Here is a 20,658-nt window from a genome sequence, read left to right on the forward strand (position 1 = left end):
ATTGCAACACAAGAACATAAAGCTTCTCTTGGATAAGGGTTATCATAAACATAACACAAGCAAGGCGGCAGATTTTAATGGGAACAACTTGGAGGCACTTAGTGTTTCACTGAAGGGGAATGTTTACCATTTATAACAAGTTCTCTTTGGGTTTCTGCGTGTCAATTTTTACCATCTGTGCTTGCAATACCTGCGGTGACGTCTCTCACTGTATGAGCCCTTCATTTGAGGGGGATTTATCTTGCCTGCAATTTCTATAAAAATACCAAAATTTCACGGCAGTGTACTGAGGATGGAATGGAACACCAACCCCAATTTGTTCAATAGCTGTAGTGATGTGGAAAGCAAGCTCACTGTATTAATTTGTTGCTACATGTTTTGCAAGTGTTTTGGTTTAAAAGACTGAAGAGAGCCTGGCCACCCTGTATAATGACAAGTTGCAGATGCTAAAGAAAAGGGTTTTCTTGAATGTGCCGTTTCTAATGTTTGCTTAATAAGAGAAAAATGGCTTATCTCTGCTGCACCCACCCCATCCCACACCATAACCCGTTCTTAAAGCTTTCTCTGACTCTAACCTACAGTATAGAGCCGACCTTGAATACTAAAGATGCAGACTAGGAAAGAGGAATGAAGCAATCTTTGTGGTAAAAGCTAAAGACTATTCCTATACAAAGCTTCCAGTCTCTACTTAACTCCCATGTATGCCTACATTTTGATCACTATCTGTATCATATGTGAGCCTTTTTCACTGTGAAATTCCTATTTGCCCTTTGATTACCTGATAACCATGCCTGAGGTCACAGACTTAAGGGCAATAGGGTTTGAAACAACACTGCTGGAGCCTGTAGCGAGCTTAGTGCATGTTCTTCTCAGACACGGATCCCGCAGCTAAAGATAAAGGTTAATGACCTACTGCAGCTGTTTGATCGCTAATTAGTACAAAAGATGTTTGAAAGGAAAAAGTCATCAATTTTGCCCACTTTGAAGTGAGTATGGTCATGGAAAGGGATTGTACTATTCAAATGAAATCTCAAAATCCTTACTGTATGTTTTTCAGATAAAGTAAGTCATTGTCATTAATGGGATTATATTTTTTGCTGCATGGTATTCCATTTCTTCTCAATTTCTTTTCTTCATACTTTTTCATTCTTGTTGTTTTACCTTATACGTGTGCAAATAGGGGAAAATTACTCCTAATCTGGGAAACAGATAGTTTCGTGTCAAGCAATCATAAACAGAGGAAGAAGATAGGAATCAATTTCAATGGCACCGTTACATGCCAGAGCATCACAACAAAGCCATTCAAATTAACCATACAGTAAAGGCTGACAGTCTGCAGTACTTTGTTTGTGGTATTTCTAGTTTTCTCTGTGTGTATTCAGAAATGTGCTTTTATTGGAAGCTGTCACAAGCTTGGTGTTTACCAGATTTCAAATGTCCAAGCTTACAAAGATCTAAGGGTTGATCTGATAAATTCAATGCATGAAAGAGGAATATTTTCATAATAAACTGGCATTAAAATATTTCCAAAATTCCTCCATGTGACATAACATTGAGCAAAGGAAATTTTATTCTAAATGAACAGTGCAAGCATTTGTGGCAATCCCCCACCCACATAAAAAAATGTATGCCAAAATATCTAAATATGCTTGTTTGCTAAATAAAGATAAGTCATTTGAAGACAAAGACAGCAGAGTGCTTACGGGCGTTCACACAGCACGGTTCTGAATTCAGTAATCTCTTCAATGAGCACCTCCCTACCACTGTTTTACACCGGCGGAGGCTTAACACAGTCATAATCCCACTTTGTGTCACCTCAACATGAGATTTCTGCTGAAATACTTGACATGGTTGTCTTTAAACTTTAGTTTTTGAGACAGCAGACATAAAGTGTGTTCCTAGAAATTCCTCTATTTCTTGTGGGCAAAAATCAGCTGCAACAGTGGAACCGTGTGCATCAACGAAACATAGAAATAAAGAGATCAAATCAAGCAGTGACAAGCACGAAGTTCACATTTTTTGGTCAGGCTGTTCTCTGCTTCATCCTGCTCACACCCACCTTAAAGATTAAACAAAGCCAAAACCAAACCTTCTACCTGCACAGATGTCGACAACATTCACAATGAACTCCTCTGTGTAATTCTATTGCATTTGTCTTCTGATTTTATTCTGGTTCAGTCTTCCTAACCACCATAATAGGGTCTACACACTGACATACATCCACCATAAAAGCAAATGGGAAAAGGGGGAAGGAGTGACTTGGGCTTTCTGTCTTTAGCCAAGTCGAAAAATGAATAAGTATACCAACAAATGGTACAAAATGGTACAAAAAACAGCAACAAGTATACAACATCCTCAGACAGACTCTTAAAAGTCCTCATTGACCACAGGTAGTACAGTGTGTTCCGTAGTTACGGATTTTTTGTCTCACAATTCAGCACTGAGAGTGTGACATCTGGATGGACGGACTTCCAAAGCACAAGGAAAACATCCACACATTTTTTTTGTATTGTTTCAAAACGTGAAGAACGAAGTCATTTTTAGCATCTTGTACTTTCTTGGTTCAGTGTGAAACCCGGGAAAACATTTTTGGTGAGATACTGGAGCCGCAACAATAAATTATTCTGTTCATTTTTCAATTCGGTACCCAAGTTGGTTTGACTAAAAACCAGAAATTGACAACGTCCAACCCAGACAGTGTACTAATAATTCCCACCATATCAGAGCAGTTCAGGGCAAAACAAAACAAAGACAAACAAACGTAAGAAAGTCAATGACAACGAAGACGTCCTGATTGATGTTTTTTCTTCGGTACTCAGTAGCCTATAACCTTAAGGAGCATCGGACAGTGCGTCCCGTATCACAATTAGCAGCAAGCTTTCCCGTGCGACGCGTAACTGAGCTCAGCCCATTTTAATGCAATTGTCCGGCGCTAAAAACAGCGGCTGAGGATGTTTAGTAGACTGAACTGAAAGCAGGAACAGGATGCGGTGCTGTTGCTGTTGCTGCCGCCTCTGCTGGGATTTCAGCACCCCGACAAAAGGAACAGCTCTCCGCGAATCAAAGCAATGAGAGGAAAGCACTCACCTCCAACAGCGCAGAGAAAGGTGTAAACAAGCAAGAGGAGCCTCAGAGGGCTACATCCCGAGCCCAGGCGCTCCAGCTGCCACATCGTTCAAAGCAAAAGATTTTGTGAGGGGCTACAGCCCGGGTGCAGTTCTCAGCCGCTGTGCTGGTCTACATTTTTTCAGATACTTGCCAACGACCAGCTGTTTGTGCATGACGTCATTCAAACGACGACGGGACAGCGCCTCCTCTTCGGCTTTGATTTGACAACCTCAATATGTCGAATTATTTCATTGGACCTCCGGCCCCGTCAGTCCGGGGACGGTGCGCACGTAGATTGCACCACAAGGCTCGTCACTTGGGCGTCCGGGCCACCGCGCACAGGAGACCAGAGAGGCTGCAGCTGTCCCCGGAGGAAGCATCCTCCCCCAGGAACCGGGACAGAAAAGTTGGAGACAACCAGGGACCAAATCCTTTACAAACTTTACAGTTCAAGTAACATCACATTTCTTTTTTCCCCCGCCCCACTCTGAAAAGAACTGGTTGTTCATATTATTTTGCGGCTTCTTGATGTGTCAGATCACATGAATAATAAAGTCGACGTTAGCTTTCATTTCGACAAGCTCAAAAGGAAAAAAAAATAATTGATTGATTTTGCATGATTTTGTCGTTTTACATGTAGGTAAAGTGGGGCACGTGAATCCCAGTTCCAGCTAAAAACAAAGATGGCCATGAACGTGGAAAAAAGAAAGAAAGGGGATCAGAAGCGCTCCACCTTAGTTATTCTCTTTTTATTCAAAATGAAAATTCAAATAAGTAAAAGTACTTATCAATTTTACCGGTCGTCTATGATCAGCAGGCGATGTCAGGTGTGTGTGTGGGGGGGGGGTTACTGACAGTGTCTACATCAGACAATAATCCATCTCCTCCCTGGAATGGACATTGTGACTCACATTCTGGCCTGTGCTTCACTTCCACGTGAGTCATGACTGTCCAAGCACATTTGTTTAAGAGTAAACGAGCTCCTAAATCAGGTTTGGGTATTATGTGCCATGAATAGACCATTAAATCATTACAACTGAACAAGCAAGAAGAGTATTTCACTTTGAGACAAAGTGTTGCTGACTTTCTTTTTAAAAGGCAACTCTGCTTATTCATATCCCATACTTAAGTATAAATAAAGCAATTCCTGCCAGAGGACTCCAATGTAATATAGTGGCAGTAAAATGACTGATTTATTACTTCATATAATATCACATCAATGTGCAAGCAGTACGTTAATCTTATATGGGCTGCAGGGTGTAGAGCTGGTTTTAACTTCTTTACAGTTTCGAGGCATACCAGCGGATTCTGAGATGGTTCATGGGAGCAGAAAGATGAAAAAACAAAGCTTGGATACACAAATCTTCTTTCAGTTTTCTTAGTTTTTGGCTAAACCCCTAAACCCCTGTTCTGTGACTCTAGATCAGTTGTGGATTGATCTAAATCCATCCAGGATCATCATCTGTGGGAGCTGTTAACAGCTTAACAATAGCACACTGATTTTTTTACCGTGTCAGAAGTGAAACTGTATCATCTTTGAGAGCAAATAAATATATATCCTAAATGCAACCCATAAAAGAAGGACAACATTTCCAGCTGAAATGCAGTGGAGTGAGGTGTAAAGAATAACAGAAATACTCAACCAAAACACCAGTACATGTATCTCAAAATTACTGTTAGTAATGTACTTAGGAAAGTTTAACTGTAACTTTCCATCTTCTTGATTTAAAAGAGAAAAATACTCATGCTACTTGGGTAAGGAAAAGGGGATTGGCACTTAAATGCTAAAGTAAAATATTTTGTCTGTATTGTGGTGTAGTTTTCAGATTAGAGGTCATGAAATAGCTGTTTGGGAGTCCAAATCTTTTTGTTGGTCATCTGGACATTAAGGGCACAAATTTGAAGGATGTGCACACACAGGCTAATCTTTCATGGCAGAGTATTTCGTTTACATCTTAGTATCAATGGGACTGGGGACAGAGGACCTGACAGAACATGGGCTCACATTCTCTCCTGCACTGTGCTGATTCCTGCTCCTCTGTGAGTCAACCGCCTGTTCCCGAATTTACATTAAACACATAATGAATAACTGCTGTGGTGTCAGCTGCTGTCAGTTGAGCATGAAATTATCCTCAAAGCGGTAAGTTTCCCTCACTACAACAGCAAGCATCCCACTGTGTGTGGTCGGTCTCAGTGAATGGTCAGTTAAATGTGCACTATAAATAAACTAACCTTAATTCCTCCAGACACGAGAAAAGACACAGGATGGTGAAGCGTTACAGACATTCACAGATTGGCGCTGCCACTATTGACTAGAAGAAGTCAGGTTTGTGGAACTTTCAATGGTTACAGTTTCATCTAACCGTCCAAAGACAATTCAATTGATTTTGGACAAACTATCTATACCTTGCTGTTAATGAGAGTGTCTGTGTGCCTGACCATTTGTCCCAACTCCCTTTTAATGCAGTGTATGCAAAGACAGGCTGGGAACTTTGCAGACAACTCACTCAACAGCAGATGGAAAGCTTGCCAGATATTCTGGCCAGACAAAAGGAGAAACTCACCTTTCTGTCAGAGACCTGCGAGCCACCCAGTGAATGATTATTGCACCTATTAAAAGCAGTCAAAGATCATTTCCGACAACAAAGACAGAATTAATCACCGGTTGTTATCATTATTACGGTCGATCAATTTCTCCAGTCTGATTCTTTTGTTACACTGAAAACACACACAATTCTTCCCTGAATTTGGTCTCTAAATGTGTCTGGTTACTTCCAGATAACTTACACATGCAGCTTTGTGATGCCTCCCACAGTGATATTTGGTTCAAGATGAAGGCATAACCGGAAGGCCAGTTTTAAAAACTGGTGGTAGGAGTTGTGTGGGTGGCACACACACATCCCCCATGCACATCATGCCCCGAGTTATTTCTGTTCTCCCTAAGGTGAGCCTCTCCACAGCCCTCAGTGTACCAGCCACACAGTTGTTCACAGAGGAGCATGAAGGACTTCCAGTGAAGCACTTTAACCAGCTGGTCCGTACAAACATGCTAATCCAGTCCTGCATCAAATCCCTGACCTCAAGTGAGTCCTGTAGAGTAAAAAGGAGAATCGTTGTTGGGTGCAGTGGTTTATACAAAGGTGTGAAACTAATATTGTTCTGTCAAAGAGATGAATCTTACAAAATGGAAAGGGAAGAGGGAAAAAAAGAACCAGCTGGTGAAAGTTCAGTCTCACTCTGAGGAGAAACTGGGGTACACAGCACATTATCCGGATCGCATGACAAAATGTCCTACTTGTGTCAACTACAACACATTATTTGCAAAGTAATATATGTAAAAAGAAATGAGTAAATCAGTTTTGAAAGCCAAAAAAAAAATAATAGCTGATTTCTCTAAACAAGATATGTGTCTGATATTTGACTAAACAGTGCCCCCTTAGGAAACATTGTTTTCACGCATACTTCAGTATCAGGTGGTTGAGAACAACAACAAAACAACACAGCAATTTTTAAGTGTTTGTCTTTTTTAATCTTCATTTACAACATGGGATAAAAACCCAATACACATACAAGGAAACAGATTAATAAGTACAGTTTAATTTACACAGGAACAGTAACAGATAAGGCACAACTTTACAGTGAAAATGTTCCACAAGCACATCTGATCACATCCCCAAGTCTCCAAGGTTGTGTGATTCCATCTTTAGTGCTTTTTTTTGTTTGTTCCTCTTAATCTGGTGACAGATCATATATAAAACTACAAAGGGTTAGTATAAATACAACAGAACTCTGGCAAATCAAAGGTCTGTACCTCTACACGCTTACATGAGCATTACATCCTGAACACGCCAAAACGCGTCTTCTTCGTTGGTGCATTAAGAGCTGCGCTGAGGCTCAGTCCCAGAACCAGACGAGTATCAGCAGGATCAATAATGCCGTCGTCCCACAGTCTGTGAAAATAATATTTTTTGGGCAGATTTTAATGTTTAAAATTCAAACATTTCAGTTTAAAATGCAAATACAAGTCAGAGTATTGCAATCCACCAACTTCCTCTGAAATAAATAAATCTGATTTCTAAACATTTAAGGATGGCATTTAACAAGTCTTATCAGTATCTATTAATCTGTTGATTATATCTTGATCAACAATTAAGTGCATGTGTAAGAGCTGTGAAAAGAAGCTGCTCAACTCACAGCTGGCCTTCCCCATCAACAAAGAAAAGTACAAAGTCTTGCATTAAAAAACAACAGGTTTGAATTATTACATGTAGATATGACTTTTGGCTACATCTGCATGTAAAATGATCCCTCAGAGAGAAAGTTTAGTTCCGCATCCTGTTCGTGTCGTTTTTCTAACGCAGTTTTTAGCCATTATTTGAGTTACAAACTAAAACAACACTGAACGAGTGCAAACAGCTCAGACACGACAGCAGCTCTCGCTGCTCTCTGACAGTGAGCACAGGCAGACGCTGAGTGTAGTATGCCTAGCGAGATTTTATTTATATGGCGGTGTACTCCTGACTGACCTAAAAAGTCAATTTTGGGAAAAAAGTCATAACCCGCTGGCTTAATTATCAACTGTGAAGTGAGGTGAGGTGATCTGATGTTCACGGCTGGCAATGATGAGTATGCTTGGTGGGCAATCTGAGATGGGAAATACTTCCACATTTTATAAATCAAAAACATGAATCCCAAAATTGGAAATTAAATATATACCCACCAAACCAATATGCAATCAGTCAAATATTTGGATTCAGCCTGACTCAGAATAATCCCAAAGAGAATTGTTAAAGAGGACACTGAATGAAATGTAGTGACTTCTTTGGGAGTCTCCCTTTTCTCTGGGGTTTACTGTGAGCTGGTAGCTTTAGCATTGTATATGTTTGGAGCTTACGGAGGTTACGGTATTTGACCGATGCTGCGTGAGCATAAAATGGGCTCCTCGAGCTCTGCACTGGCTTAGATGCTCCTCTGAGGTTTTCAATCTAAGTGAGGCTCCTTCACAGTTAATTCAAAGCTGCCTAATTGTAACTGTCTCAGAGAAATGCTACAAATATACAATTTTCCACCATATGATATTTCAAAGAAGTCCATCATCTGACATCAGCTCTCCTAACAGACACAATGATCATAGCCGGCAGGACTAAATGAAAAGCAAATAAAAGCAACAGGACATGTGGAGGAGACAAAAAAGACTTGAAACACATCAGAGGATCACTCCACATGCATCAAGTCTTTCTTGTTATTTCCAAGTTCACTTTTACCCAGTACTGTCAAATTGCAAAAACAACAATTTCTTTTAGCAACACTGTCAAACTGCTGTGAAAACTCATATGCTGTGCCACTGCTGTGCATCTGTTTATTTCATCACACACCTGCCTGAGATATATGTCACAACCATGACTCACCTGGCACTGGAGTAATATGGACTGCCTTCCTCTTCAAATCGCCGCACAATTGGTTCCTTCATGGCAGCCTCTTGCTCTGCTGTGAACTGTGAATAAAATGTGAAAACATAATAAGGCTATACGGAGTCAGAGTCAGATGCATTTTAAAGGTTGCCTGAATCATTGCAGGTGTAGTGAAACGCAAAGCCGAAAGCACACAGCCATTTCATTTGTAATGAAGGGTTAGTCAGTTTCATCAGTTTGGAGATGTTGAACCAATTCTCCTGAAGAAAAAGAAAATAATGGAAAAACTCTGAGTAAATGCTAAAGCTTGTGAGCGCTTATATGTTCTACATATGAGGTTAACTAAATATCAGGAACACCTCAAAAGAAAACATCACAAACAGCAACAGAAACTATATACAACTTAAATAAAAACTAGCTAAAATAGGTCCTCTGTAAAACCTTCCAAATACTTTGATGAATTGCTTGGCTGTTCATCGTGAGAAGCGGCCGTACGTTCACAAAGAGCTACACTAAAACCTTTTTTAGCAGGAAAGATGTTTTCTCACTCCTATCATCAGGGCCCAGCTCCAGCTTATTTCACCAAATAGTTTCCATTGTTAAACTAACTGTGAGAAGTGAGCCTGTGACAGACGGGCTGTCATCATATTAGATGCGTCTTCTGTCTGGATTCTAGCAAGAAAGTGAAAAGCACACAAAGGGAAGTGTTTCATTGAAGAGATGGTAAAGATGGCACCAGATGAACTGGTACAAAGTAATGAAAAGAAAAAAGGCTTAAAATTGATTCTAAGATGTATCACCATGTGGACATGAACAATTTGCATTGATGCACTGACAGGAAACAATCAAGAGTTAGCAGTCAGCACAAAAGGATTGTATCTGACTACAGTTGAACAACAAAGTTGCACAGTTAGCACGATACATTATGTTCCAGTGCAGTGGAGAAAAAAACAAAGAAAATAAAGCAGCTGGATTAAATGATACAAAGGAGTATTTCAAATTTGCCTCACAAAAAATGGAATACTTCAACCCATGAGGTACCACAATAGCAGTTTCCACCCCGACTTAACATCTGTAACCTCACGACACGCAGCCAGGCCGACTGATAAGTGGTGAATTAATGAGACACGGTCTACGCTGTTCTTCAGCTCTGAGAGAGGAAAGATAATCAACTAATCTTATTAAGATGTAGAAAACCCTGGGTTTCACAAGCCGGTAAGAACTGTGAAGCCATGTTTTAGGCTCTCCTCACAAACATTTCATTACACAAACAATTATACCGGCATTCTAAAGCAAAAACAAAAGTCCCGGTAAAGAACTAAGTAAATCTAGTTGATGGTGTTGTCCAGAGAGTTGATATACCCTTCATTTTTACCCCCAGTTTATTAAGATCTCTTTAGAACTCCGCCATATTAAGCTGATCCAGAAAAACGAGCCAGTAGTACTTGCGAATTGTCACTAATCTTGAGTCAAGTTCAGTATGAAAACCTAAAGCCTAACCAGTGCCTAAACCTAACCAACTCGTCCAACGAAGGCAACTACTGCTAGCTGACGAGAGGCAGAAAAGACTAAAGTCAAGTCTTTACTTTCCAAGAAAAAAAGAAGAATTACTCTACTGAACACGTGGGCATACTGTGTACCTGCATGTAACACGGTCTTCCAGTTTCAACTGTCAAGACATGTTGACTAATTACAGCAAATAAAAGAATATTCAAGTTGGATAAAAACCGACTCGTAATTAGGTTTTGCTACTGTTTTATGTTGAGACATCTCAGACATCATTAAAACCCTGTCATCAGGGCACTGATGTGAGGTGTCATTCTGAAGCCAATTACACATTGTTAATGCAACCATCAGAGCACACCTGACACAGTTTAATTGCAGCCATTTGATGGCTGCAGAATTCAGAATAAGACATCACAGTAACACTTTATACTAATATAATTTCATCCTGCCATGTAGAACCATTACTGAAAGAGAAAAAAAGTCTTTCATAATGTTTATGCTTTTGGCAGCAAATCAACCAAAGCCAATTTATGCCTTTCCAGTGAAGCACAGATGGGACGATTAATGTAAGTCATTACCTCCTTTCCCTCGCGTGCCCTCTGATCTTTAGTGATGGTGGCCAGGACTGTTGCTGCCTGCTCACCGCCCATTACTGAGATTCGGGAATTTGGCCACATATAGAGGAATCGGGGGCTGTTAAATAAGACACATAATCAATTTCGTTGAGTTTGTCGAGCCAGAAAAATTACCTAAAACCCAACTAATAGGAAAAAAGAAACCTGCAAAACTAAATCATCATCTATGACGGCTTAATCTTGGAAGTCAAGAATGAAAGTATGAGAATAAACGTTAAATCTGCGCTTTTTCAAATTTCCCTGAAAAATGCTTGTCACTAGTCATAAAAGCTTGATAAATGTAACAGAAACTAGTCAGTTTACAGGTCTGGGAAAACAAATTCTAAAAAATTATTCCTATGCACATAATACTGTCGTCTCGAACACAGCTAAGAATAGCAAAGCCGATCAGAGTGTTGGTAAATGCCAGAAAACTCTGACTCAAACTGATGCTTTTGCTCTAACTTGTGTTTCCCGCATTAAAAAGTTCCAACTCTGAGTTGTTGCTAATTCAAAAGGTCAAAACCACTTACGTGCAGATAATACTAAGGCCAACGAATGCATCCACAAACTGAACACCATTCACAGAACATTTTGTACTCATTTGTTACTGCTGCAACGAATCTCTCAACGCTACAGCAGAGAACTTCTGTATACCTGTATGCTCTTCCACACATGCCGTAGTTTCCTGCACCATAGGAGCCTCCAATGATAACAGTAATCTTGGGTACATTGGCACAGGCAACAGCAGTCACCATTTTGGCTCCATCCTTGGCAATTCCTCCTGCTTCATACTCTCTTCCCACCATGAAGCCTGAGATGAAGATACACCGGAGAGATAGTGAGTACAAACTGGGTTGCCTTTGCGAGTCTGTGTGTTGTTATCTCAAGGGATTGGGGCAGTATCTGTACATCATGTCATGTGATCTGTTCTGGTTTAAAGTGTGATAGCGTCTCGTTTTCTATCGTCATTTGTCAGTTTGCAATAAACAGCCGAATAAACACCAAAAAGCGAAAAAAGTTCTGAGGTCAGTAATGTCAAAGATGTAGAGGAATTTGCTCAAACCTGTTATGTTTTGAAGGAAAATGAGTGGAATATTTCGTTGGCAGCATAACTCGATGAAATGTGTCCCCTGAAAAGAAAAATCGAACACTTCAACCTTTAATGGAAAACTGCCAAGAAGTAAAAAGTCACGCGTGTGCTATTGTTACTTTAAATAAATGATAACGCGGTCGTGATTCATTTTTCTTGGCTTCTCAATAAACAAACAAGCATATGAACTTCAAATTAACTGCCGCAAGAAACAGAGGCACAAAAATCTACCAGCAGATACATCCAAGGCATGTATGTATATCTGCTGAACTGCTCGAGGTGGCGTCTGGGCAATCGCCCACTAAAACGATCCTATTTGGATCACATCTGGAGTTGTCCTCTCACAAGCTGTAAATGTTGCCTGAAGAGATGCTTTCAGACACTTTGCTTGATGTCTGGTGATAGAAAAAAAATATCTTGTGAAAATTGCCTGGCATCTGAGCTAGAAGCCTCACTTTAAATCATCATCTTCATCCAAGACAAGTCCAAACAGAAATAAGCTGCTTTGGGAGAGAAATCATCTGGCTTTGTATTTGCTAGATTTTACTGTGAAAAATATGGAAGTCACTGTTACTCAGTGGTGCCAAGAGGAAGAATTACAGAAGTAATGCACAACACAGAACCGCTAGCTCCACTGAACAGGAAAACGAGTATAAAAGTCTGTGCACTGTTTCCTTACACTGAATTACTCAGGTTGTTCTCTTCATTTTGGCAGTTACTATGTTGGCTGTCTTTCAGCGCAGCAACCTGGCTTGCACTGCAAAGTGTAAACAGAACTTTGAGGCAACATAACATGCAGCCGACTACTTGAAACTGTTAATTGATGAAAAAGATTCCATCGGATTGCTCCTAACTGCATGCACTACAACAGAAAGCTCATCTTTTCTCCGTTATACATCTGTTTCACCACCAGAAATACCAGGGGACAAGCTTTTAAACAGTCTAACAGCTAGTCTAATTGAAGCTTAGGTCTGTCTTAAGTGATGACAGCATGTCCCATAAATGCATCTTGAAGCGCAGGTGCTGTATTGATTTTTCTTGAATATGGCCCTCAAGCACGTCTCTTCCACATCTGTGTCTGTATGAAGCACTGTCAGTCCCTTCTGACAATAATTACACTGAGATAGCCCAGGCTTCAACTGTCGTGTGGAGACCTTACAGGAAAAAAAAAAAAATGAATCAAAGAAATCTTTTTTTCCCCGAATCAAGCTTGTAATCTAATTCAAAACGTGTTTGGAAAAACTTATTAGTCTGTAATCACAAATTCAGCTCCTCGTCTTCCCTAAGCCTGCGTAAAGTTCAGCTCTGCTGGCAGCAAATTGGTTTGCAAATTAAGTGAATTATACAGAATGAAAATGCTCATTGTCCTTTGTCCATGGTTTTTAAATGCTATGTTATTATATTATATCATATTCCATTCACCAAAGTACTCGTGAGATGACGCAGACAAGTGCAATTTGAGAGCTTATTGTATGTTAGAAACTCTGCACCTCGACAGTGAAGGGTCAGTGCAAAATGTCTGACAACTAAAGAGAGAAATATTGGTATTCGGTGTTATAGGCAACTAATCTCTCTGGAGATGACCATCTGAACTGCTTCAGAATTGTGTTTTAGGTCCTTGACATTTTGAGAGACGTATAAACAATACAATACTCACTCTTCAACATGATCATGGGGCTCAGCTTTATACACTACAAAGACTTTGAGAGTGTAATACATTTATTATGTCCTTTGAAAAAACAGTTTTACCATTAAATTCACCTTTGAGTACAAAAGATAAAATACCTTTTTCGCAGACTCTGAAAATAGGACTCCATTGTTGCCAATGATTCCAACAGGGTAGCCAAATATTCGTGAAAATCCTGCACAGGCACAAAGTAGCAATCAGATGTTAATGCAGGTAGATTTGGAATAAGGGAAAGGAAAAAAATAAATCAATGTGTTGTGTAAATAGAAAACAAAAGTCACATCGTATACCTGTTACAAGCGTGTCTCCGTAGAATGCCTTGAACTCATCAAATTTACTGCCATCCACAATTCTGGCAATGACCTGCAATCCAATGGGCATGTCAAGTTATAAAAGCCTGTGATGCAATTCAAACGACAGGGTAGTGACAGTAAACTGACAATCCCAGCGAGTTTTCCCAAAGAAAGCTTTTTTAGGGATTCTCAGCACACCCCTGTGTTGAGCAGTATTTTACAGCTGAAAAAACGTTGGTAAACAGGGTGCAATTGGTTGATCCCGAAACCTAAATGGACTGCCAATACTGTTCTACACTACAAACACTTTGGCATCTCTCGAGTTAACCGTAATTCTTGCTCCTGAGTGTACATCAAGAATCAAAGGCTCAGAGAGAAGAAAAACAAAGTGATTGATGCCAGCCAGCCATTATTGACTCCGAGCCTGATACAAGGACCTGACAGCTAAATATTGCTTAAATTGCATTCTGAACCTGTAACAGCCATATCTGTGTGGCCTATTCATAAATCTCACTTATGAACCCGTGGTAAATCTGATTCTGTGATCTATAAAAAAAATTCAATCTTTTTGTAACAATATAACCAATCAATTACATTTATGGCATTGCTCTGCCTGGCACGCATCTAACATTTAATCATGGCGGAGTAACATCTACTGAGCATTCCGAGTGGGGCTAAAAAATTATTTTCAACTAATCACCATGTAGAAACTTCAAAAGCGTTAGAAGAAAACATCACATGTTCAACTCACTGACAGAAACATATGACTTCATATAAAAGCCTGTTTCTCAGACCGCAGCCTCAAGCTTTCACCTTGCTCCCTTAATCCATTGTGCAGGACACTTGACAATTACCTCTCTGACATCAAAGTTGCGCTTCAAGTTATCTCCGACTATGCCATAGAGCTCATCTGTAGGGTAGAGAGGAGCCTCGGTGGGTTCTACAGTAACCTGAAAAACCCAAACACTCAGCATCAGCAGAAGGTTTAGACACAAGTCACTGATTGTAATTGTTAACTATACTAATCGTTGGACTCACCTCAATATTCTTCCTGTAGTTGAGGCTACGCACTGCCTTTCTTGCTAAATGGAGCGCATGGTAGTCATCTAAAGCATAGTGGTCTGTCACACCAGATTTTCTGTTAAATAAGCAACAAATCAATAACTGTGAAGAAATGACAGCACATAACACATCGGCTAAGAAATGATTGTGGACACGGGATCATGAGTGATGAATACATACTGTAGCCGATATGTCAAGTCAAAATAACACTTGAACAATTTTTGTTATAAAACATTCAGAGTCCGTATGGATGCATAAGAAGAAGATATTGGTGTATCATGAGCAAAAGAATGCTAATGAGAGCATTATCAGTATACAACATATGCAACAAACGTCTTTAACAATTCTGTCTTCGTACTTGCAGTGAAGATCAGCACCACCGAGGTCTTCTGCGGAAACTTCTTCCCCAGTGGCAGCTTTAACCTGGCAAGACAAAGACGGTCTCACTCGAAGGGATTTCTTTTATCCCTGCAATGCTTTCTATCATTTCCCTGCAGATACAAAATATTTCTTAAGCTAAAAGATCTGCCTGGTACCTGGAATACAAATTCAAACACCAAGCCTATGTAACGCATGACTGTTGAATTGTCAATAAAAAAATAAATTCTGCAAACCAGTGGAGGTCCTCCTAGAAAAATGGTTCCTTGCTTCCGCACGATGATGCTCTCATCTGCCATGGCTGGCACATATGCTCCTCCAGCTGTGCAAGAGCCCATCACAACAGCAATCTTAAAGAGCGAGGAAAAATATATAGTTTCTTGTAACAGACTGCTGACTACTGTTAAGAGACATATAATGTATTGTGCTCTCGCAGGAAAACATAATCTACAACCCATTCATCACTGGAAAACATTAACTGTACAATGCATTTTCAAATTTAAAAGGATTGTCAATGCACATCAAAGATTAATAAACGGAGATTTACAACAAATCATTATTTTCACTTCATTTGACGGTCGAACGCAAGTTCAGAAGAAGTTATAAAATCCACTCATTTTCAGGAAGCAGGTGGACAACACAGCACTGACTAAACTAGCAGGAATGTTGGTTTGCAATTACTTCTTCTATTATAGATTTCAAAACAATTTCAAATTTGGTGCAAGGCAGACAGCTGGAGTCTTATACCTTAATAGAAGAAGTTTGTGAAATGATCGTGGAATAAACGTGGCGAGGAAAAACAAAAGCTGTTTACAATAATAACAGATACCACAAAGTGGTGCCTAAAAGTCGGATCGAAGCAAATTCAGAAAAAAATTGCATGGAAACAAGTTATACATGGGTTAGAATGCTGAGCACTGTGAGCTGCAGAATTGTGGGGTTGTACTGGATGTAATGGATTTTAGTACAGTCAAAACAGTGCTCTGAATTCAGATCAACAATCTCTGCTTCAAAATGGAAATTCTTCCAACAACATTTTCTGCTTTACTACTGTAGATTAGAAATCAAAGGCTAAATGTTTTAAATGACGACAAACTCTAAGGAAACAGGCTATGATAAAAGATTTTGACCAAGGGGAGAAGAACGGTTTATGAAAGGGTATTAACTAAATCACCTGGGACAGTCCCTCTGAAGACAGCCTGGCCTGGTTGTAAAAAATGCGTCCAAAGTGATCTCTGTCTGGAAAAACATCCGCCTGTCTGGGTAGATTGGCTCCACCAGAATCAACTGAAGGAGACCAGGACATCAGCATGTTTACAGATTATCATCATATCTGGCCTTTGGCTGTTCTACTTCATGCCTCCCTAATAGAAATTGCAGCCTGCTACTTTCTGAAACCCTTACAAATCTGAACATACTCACCCAAATATATGCATGGCAAGTGGTTCTGTTGGGCTATTTCTTGTGCACGAAGATGTTTCTTCACTGTAACTGGGTAGTATGTTCCACCTTTAACAGTGGCATCATTTGCAACAACAACACATTCCACCCTTTGGGGAAACAAAAAAAAACATTTGGGTTAATCAAGTGAAATTTAAACAGAAAGCACACAATGTAATAATTATTCATTTTTATCAGAGACTGTTTTTAAATCCAGATTTCTGATCTGTAACAGATTCTAGTCAATTTAACCAATTATTTAACCAACCAGTTATTCATTTAGGAATGAAAATTGAGCTACTATGTTTATTTCAAAGGAGGCAAACCACCTAGTAATCATGACAAATGTCCACAGAACTCACCCAGAAACCCGCCCAATCCCAGTGATTATACCACCAGCTGGAACCTCCTCTTTTCCATACAACTCATATGCTGCAAACTGGGAAAATTCCAAAAAAGGAGTCCTGCAAGAAATCAAATGGGAACAAAAATATTGTAATAAAGTCAGCCTTCAAATGTTCAAATCTAACTGCAATGCTACCCTCCTTTTCTCGTTTACACGTAAGCGTGTACGGCACGAGCCATCAGAACTGTTCTGTATCAAGCTGTCATGCCACAAGACTGAAACCGGTCTGGAATTTTGAATCTGTCGAGACCAAAACCAACAATACCCTGGATCCAGTAGTTTGTCTACACGCTCTCTTGGCAGGAGTTTCCCACGAGAAGTATGGAGTCGTCTTGCTTTCTCTCCTCCGCCTGGGTCGATAAATCAAAAATAACCGGTTGAAAAATGTGGCAACATTTTGATTGTTGTTTTGATTTTTTGTGTCACAGTGACCCAACCTACTTCAAACCATTTCACAATGATGCCTTATAAATAATTCAAAAGAATCTATGCGCACACAAGTTGATCTGATTTAAAGTTAGACGAGAATAAGACTTGACGGATCAACTGTACAACGCTAATACTTACACACAGTGATTGAGCTAAGTTTTTTCGTATTATATGATGATAGCGAATGAAGTATGAATAAGTGTGAACAAGTTGCAATTTACAAGGGAATGTTTGTAGAGAGCATCTATAATTTATAACATCATCAGCAAGTGAATCCTGATAACTGGAGTTTCTAAACACAAAATGATGGATGCATGTTTAGCGCAGTGTGTAATATCTATGTGCTCCCACTTACCCAATTTAATCTTCTCTGCCCGGCTTTTCAGCTCATCAACAAGAACTTTCATTCGATCATAATTTTCCTGAAAAACAATGACACTATGAATCAGACTGTTGTACAGTGGCTGCTCCACCACTTTGCTTAAAGGTGCTGATTACCAAGTTGAGCAGAGATCTGCCAAACACTGCCTCTATAGTAGTAGGTATAGTTGTTAATGACAGGAACACATGATTAATAATTCAATAAAAACAATATCAGCCCTAACAGTGATCTTAACATGGTTCTTCCAAATACTAAATGAGCCTTTACTCACGATCCAGATTTATGTCGAAAGTTATAAATATAGTAACTTTTACTCAAAACAGCCATTAGCACACATCTAAAACACAAACGCCCCAGTGAGCAAGCCTAATGATATTTGATTTATTTTTTTTCCTGCACAATGAATCATGGCGCTATCTCCATTGCTATGTTAACCTCTAAGACAATTTGCAGTGGGGCAGTTTACTACCAGCTTAAAACTCTTATCGAGCTCAATTTGTCAGAAGGTGATGGAAGAAGAGGAAGGACACAGCTGCGATAAAACGAAGTCGGAGCAGAACTCTATTACTCAGACGTGTCTGTTGTTTCGTTGTTGTTTTTTCTTTAGAAGTCTTTCTAAACATAACGCGTCTCTGGTGCCATCTAGTGACCTTTTACTTAGGGTGTTTCATCACTGAGGCTATATTGGTTGTTGGCTTAGGACACAGCAACTGCACATTGTGATTTTAACTTCAAGATAATAAAAGAGCAAGTCGGAAATAATGAACGATTGTTAAATTGCATTAAATCTTCAATCATTACTATGTTGCACTGATTTATAATGGTATTATCTGGTCACTTACAGAAATAACTGTGGGTTAGGTTATTATTCATTTACTTGTATTTACCCAATGAAACTGTTTTTGACTGTCTGGTCAGAAAAATATCACAAAAGCCTCTAGCATCTCTGATAATACCAAAATCTTAATTTTTGGAGGTTTTGACCTCTACCATTAGTTTCTTCGTGGCTTCCTGGTCAACTTTAATATCCCCCTCGTGCTTATGAACACAAGTAGGCATTTAATGTGATTTCCTGCTTGTCTGTCACCTGTGAGCCACCTCACCTGGATAAACTCCCGACATTTGCAGCGACTCGATATGTAATGTTTCAGTTTGGCTAGAAGATTTTAGCAGCGGGCTAACCTACCTGATATTCAGAGGACTGTTTATCAGGTTGAGAGCCGAGTCGAGCTACGCTGTCAGCGTGATAAGTTCTTGTGCAAGCCAGTGGGAAACTCCTGCAGCGAAGCAACCACGGTCTAACAGTCTGTAGAAGCATTTTGAAACTCAAGGCAACCTAAACGCGAAAATTTCAAGTGTTAGCTTGCTAGCTAACCTAGCGGCTGTCTTCTTCTGTGGTTGGTGCTAGAGGAGGGAAAGGTCTACATCGCCACCTGATGTTTATTTTGATAGAAAAACGTTTTCCTATAAATTCAACGTTTCAAGTGATTTTTTTATGTTGTCGGCAAATATAAGTTCAAACATGATTACATAAATATTACTATTATGTCCCTATCATAAGATCAAACAGAACCTGCTTGCACTCAGCAAAATAGTTCAGGCCAGAAAAATAAGTTTGTGGATAAAATGTGAAATCTACCCACAAACTTGCTCATCTAAAAATGTTTACAAATACATTTATATTTTTAATCATATTTAAGACTTATGGTATTGCAAAGTTCTTCCAAGCATCCCCTGTCCATTGAAACCAAGAGCGTTCTTTTACACCACAGCTGTGGGCCTGTTATCAACTGAAATGCAGATGGCATTTTCAGTTGGAAATACAGGAATAAAGGAAAGAAAGATCTTGTGGCTTGATTGATTAAACTGTAAACTGATAGAATTTATCCTAAAAGCATCACCTGTGAAATCTGCCATCATCTGGATTATAAAAGCACTACACCTCTCTGACTGAGTGATGACTGCCATACTGTTATCACAGTCACATATTTGGGATACGGTAAATGGACTATATTTATATAGCACTTTTCCATCGTAGTCACACATACAACACTTTTTAGTCTACGCAAAATTACAGACCGGTCAGCGCTTCTTCTCAGGCCCCAGAACACTTCAATATGTGGTCAGAAGAAGGTGGAGATTGAACAGCTAACCTTCCTACTGACAGACCCCTCTTCATCTCAGCCGAACCAGATTCCATCTCCTTTAAGGGAACAATAAGCAAGGGAAATTTTCAATATGAATACCTATTCTGGAGCTAAGTAAACATTAAGTTTAGGTAAAGCTGACTGTTCAGGTTGTGTTTAGTTTAATTACTGGTCGTCAAAATGTAAAATAAAAAATTCTATATTTAGGTCTTGAGTAGAATTAATTGGTTTAACAGTATTCTTAAAGAGAAATCAGAAGGTAAGGTCAGTTTTAACTGCGGACTCCATTTGTTTAAAAGAACAAGAATGATATTTCATATTCTAATTTAAGTCATCGATACTTGAACATGTAGTTGGGCAGATTTAATTCAGGAATCATGCAATATTTGGTATGTATTCTATTATTCTTCATTTTAGTTTCACAGAAGTGTATAATGTACTGATATCTAAGGCATTTCACAAACTCCAAAAAAACCTCTTTCATGGTGTGCTACAGTACCTCTAAATTAGGCAGAATAAGGCCTTGTCTTGTTCAAAAATGGGAGCTAAAGTTGGCTTTAAGTGGGAATCAGAGTTAGCCTGAAAGCTTAAAAAAATGTTCCTTCTGACCAGAGTGCTTTATTTGAGCTGGAGTACCTTTGTCAGAGTGCGAACTGAAGAGCATTCAAACTAAGAGCTTTTAGTTCATTTGGTTTTAAGAGG

General features: G+C 39.4%; 3 protein-coding genes across 3 annotated transcripts in view; all 3 read right to left on the reverse strand.

The window, feature by feature from the left end:
* The window catches only part of tmem8b (transmembrane protein 8B), a 38,543-nt gene extending 35,271 nt beyond the window's left edge, over nucleotides 1-3,272 (reverse strand). Inside the window, exon 1 of the mRNA XM_072387512.1 lies at nucleotides 3,088-3,272. Coding sequence (XP_072243613.1) covers nucleotides 3,088-3,172 — 85 coding nt within the window. The 5' untranslated portion in view covers nucleotides 3,173-3,272. The remainder of the gene's footprint in view (nucleotides 1-3,087) is intronic.
* Nucleotides 1-20,658, reverse strand: part of tars1 (threonyl-tRNA synthetase 1) — a 133,480-nt gene that overhangs the window by 81,910 nt on the left and 30,912 nt on the right. The window lies entirely within an intron of this gene.
* mccc2 (methylcrotonyl-CoA carboxylase subunit 2) lies at nucleotides 6,615-19,210 on the reverse strand. The gene is made up of 17 exons (XM_072387513.1): nucleotides 18,996-19,210; nucleotides 17,783-17,849; nucleotides 17,264-17,348; nucleotides 16,955-17,056; nucleotides 16,575-16,702; nucleotides 16,327-16,439; nucleotides 15,389-15,502; nucleotides 15,133-15,197; nucleotides 14,751-14,850; nucleotides 14,567-14,662; nucleotides 13,710-13,782; nucleotides 13,518-13,594; nucleotides 11,706-11,772; nucleotides 11,297-11,453; nucleotides 10,604-10,718; nucleotides 8,517-8,602; nucleotides 6,615-7,058 (listed from the first exon to the last, which is right to left on the reverse strand). Exons 1-17 carry the CDS (start codon nucleotides 19,125-19,127, stop codon nucleotides 6,941-6,943), a joined length of 1,695 nt encoding a protein of 564 aa, XP_072243614.1. The 5' UTR covers nucleotides 19,128-19,210; the 3' UTR covers nucleotides 6,615-6,940.

The sequence above is a fragment of the Leuresthes tenuis genome, unplaced genomic scaffold (assembly GCF_036924035.1).
Source record: "Leuresthes tenuis unplaced genomic scaffold, fLeuTen1.0.hap1 SCAF_6, whole genome shotgun sequence".
Lineage (NCBI taxonomy): Eukaryota > Metazoa > Chordata > Actinopteri > Atheriniformes > Atherinopsidae > Leuresthes > Leuresthes tenuis.

Excerpts from the sequence above, each read along its gene's own strand:
- mccc2 (XM_072387513.1), bottom strand. The coding sequence starts at position 19,127 with ATGCTTCTACAGACTGTTAGACCGTGGTTGCTTCGCTGCAGGAGTTTC. Across the intron at positions 17,057-17,263 it reads GACAAACTACTGGATCCAGG|GACTCCTTTTTTGGAATTTT; the intron begins GTATTGTTGGTT and ends GATTTCTTGCAG. Across the intron at positions 16,703-16,954 it reads GGGATTGGGCGGGTTTCTGG|GGTGGAATGTGTTGTTGTTG; the intron begins GTGAGTTCTGTG and ends GTTTCCCCAAAG.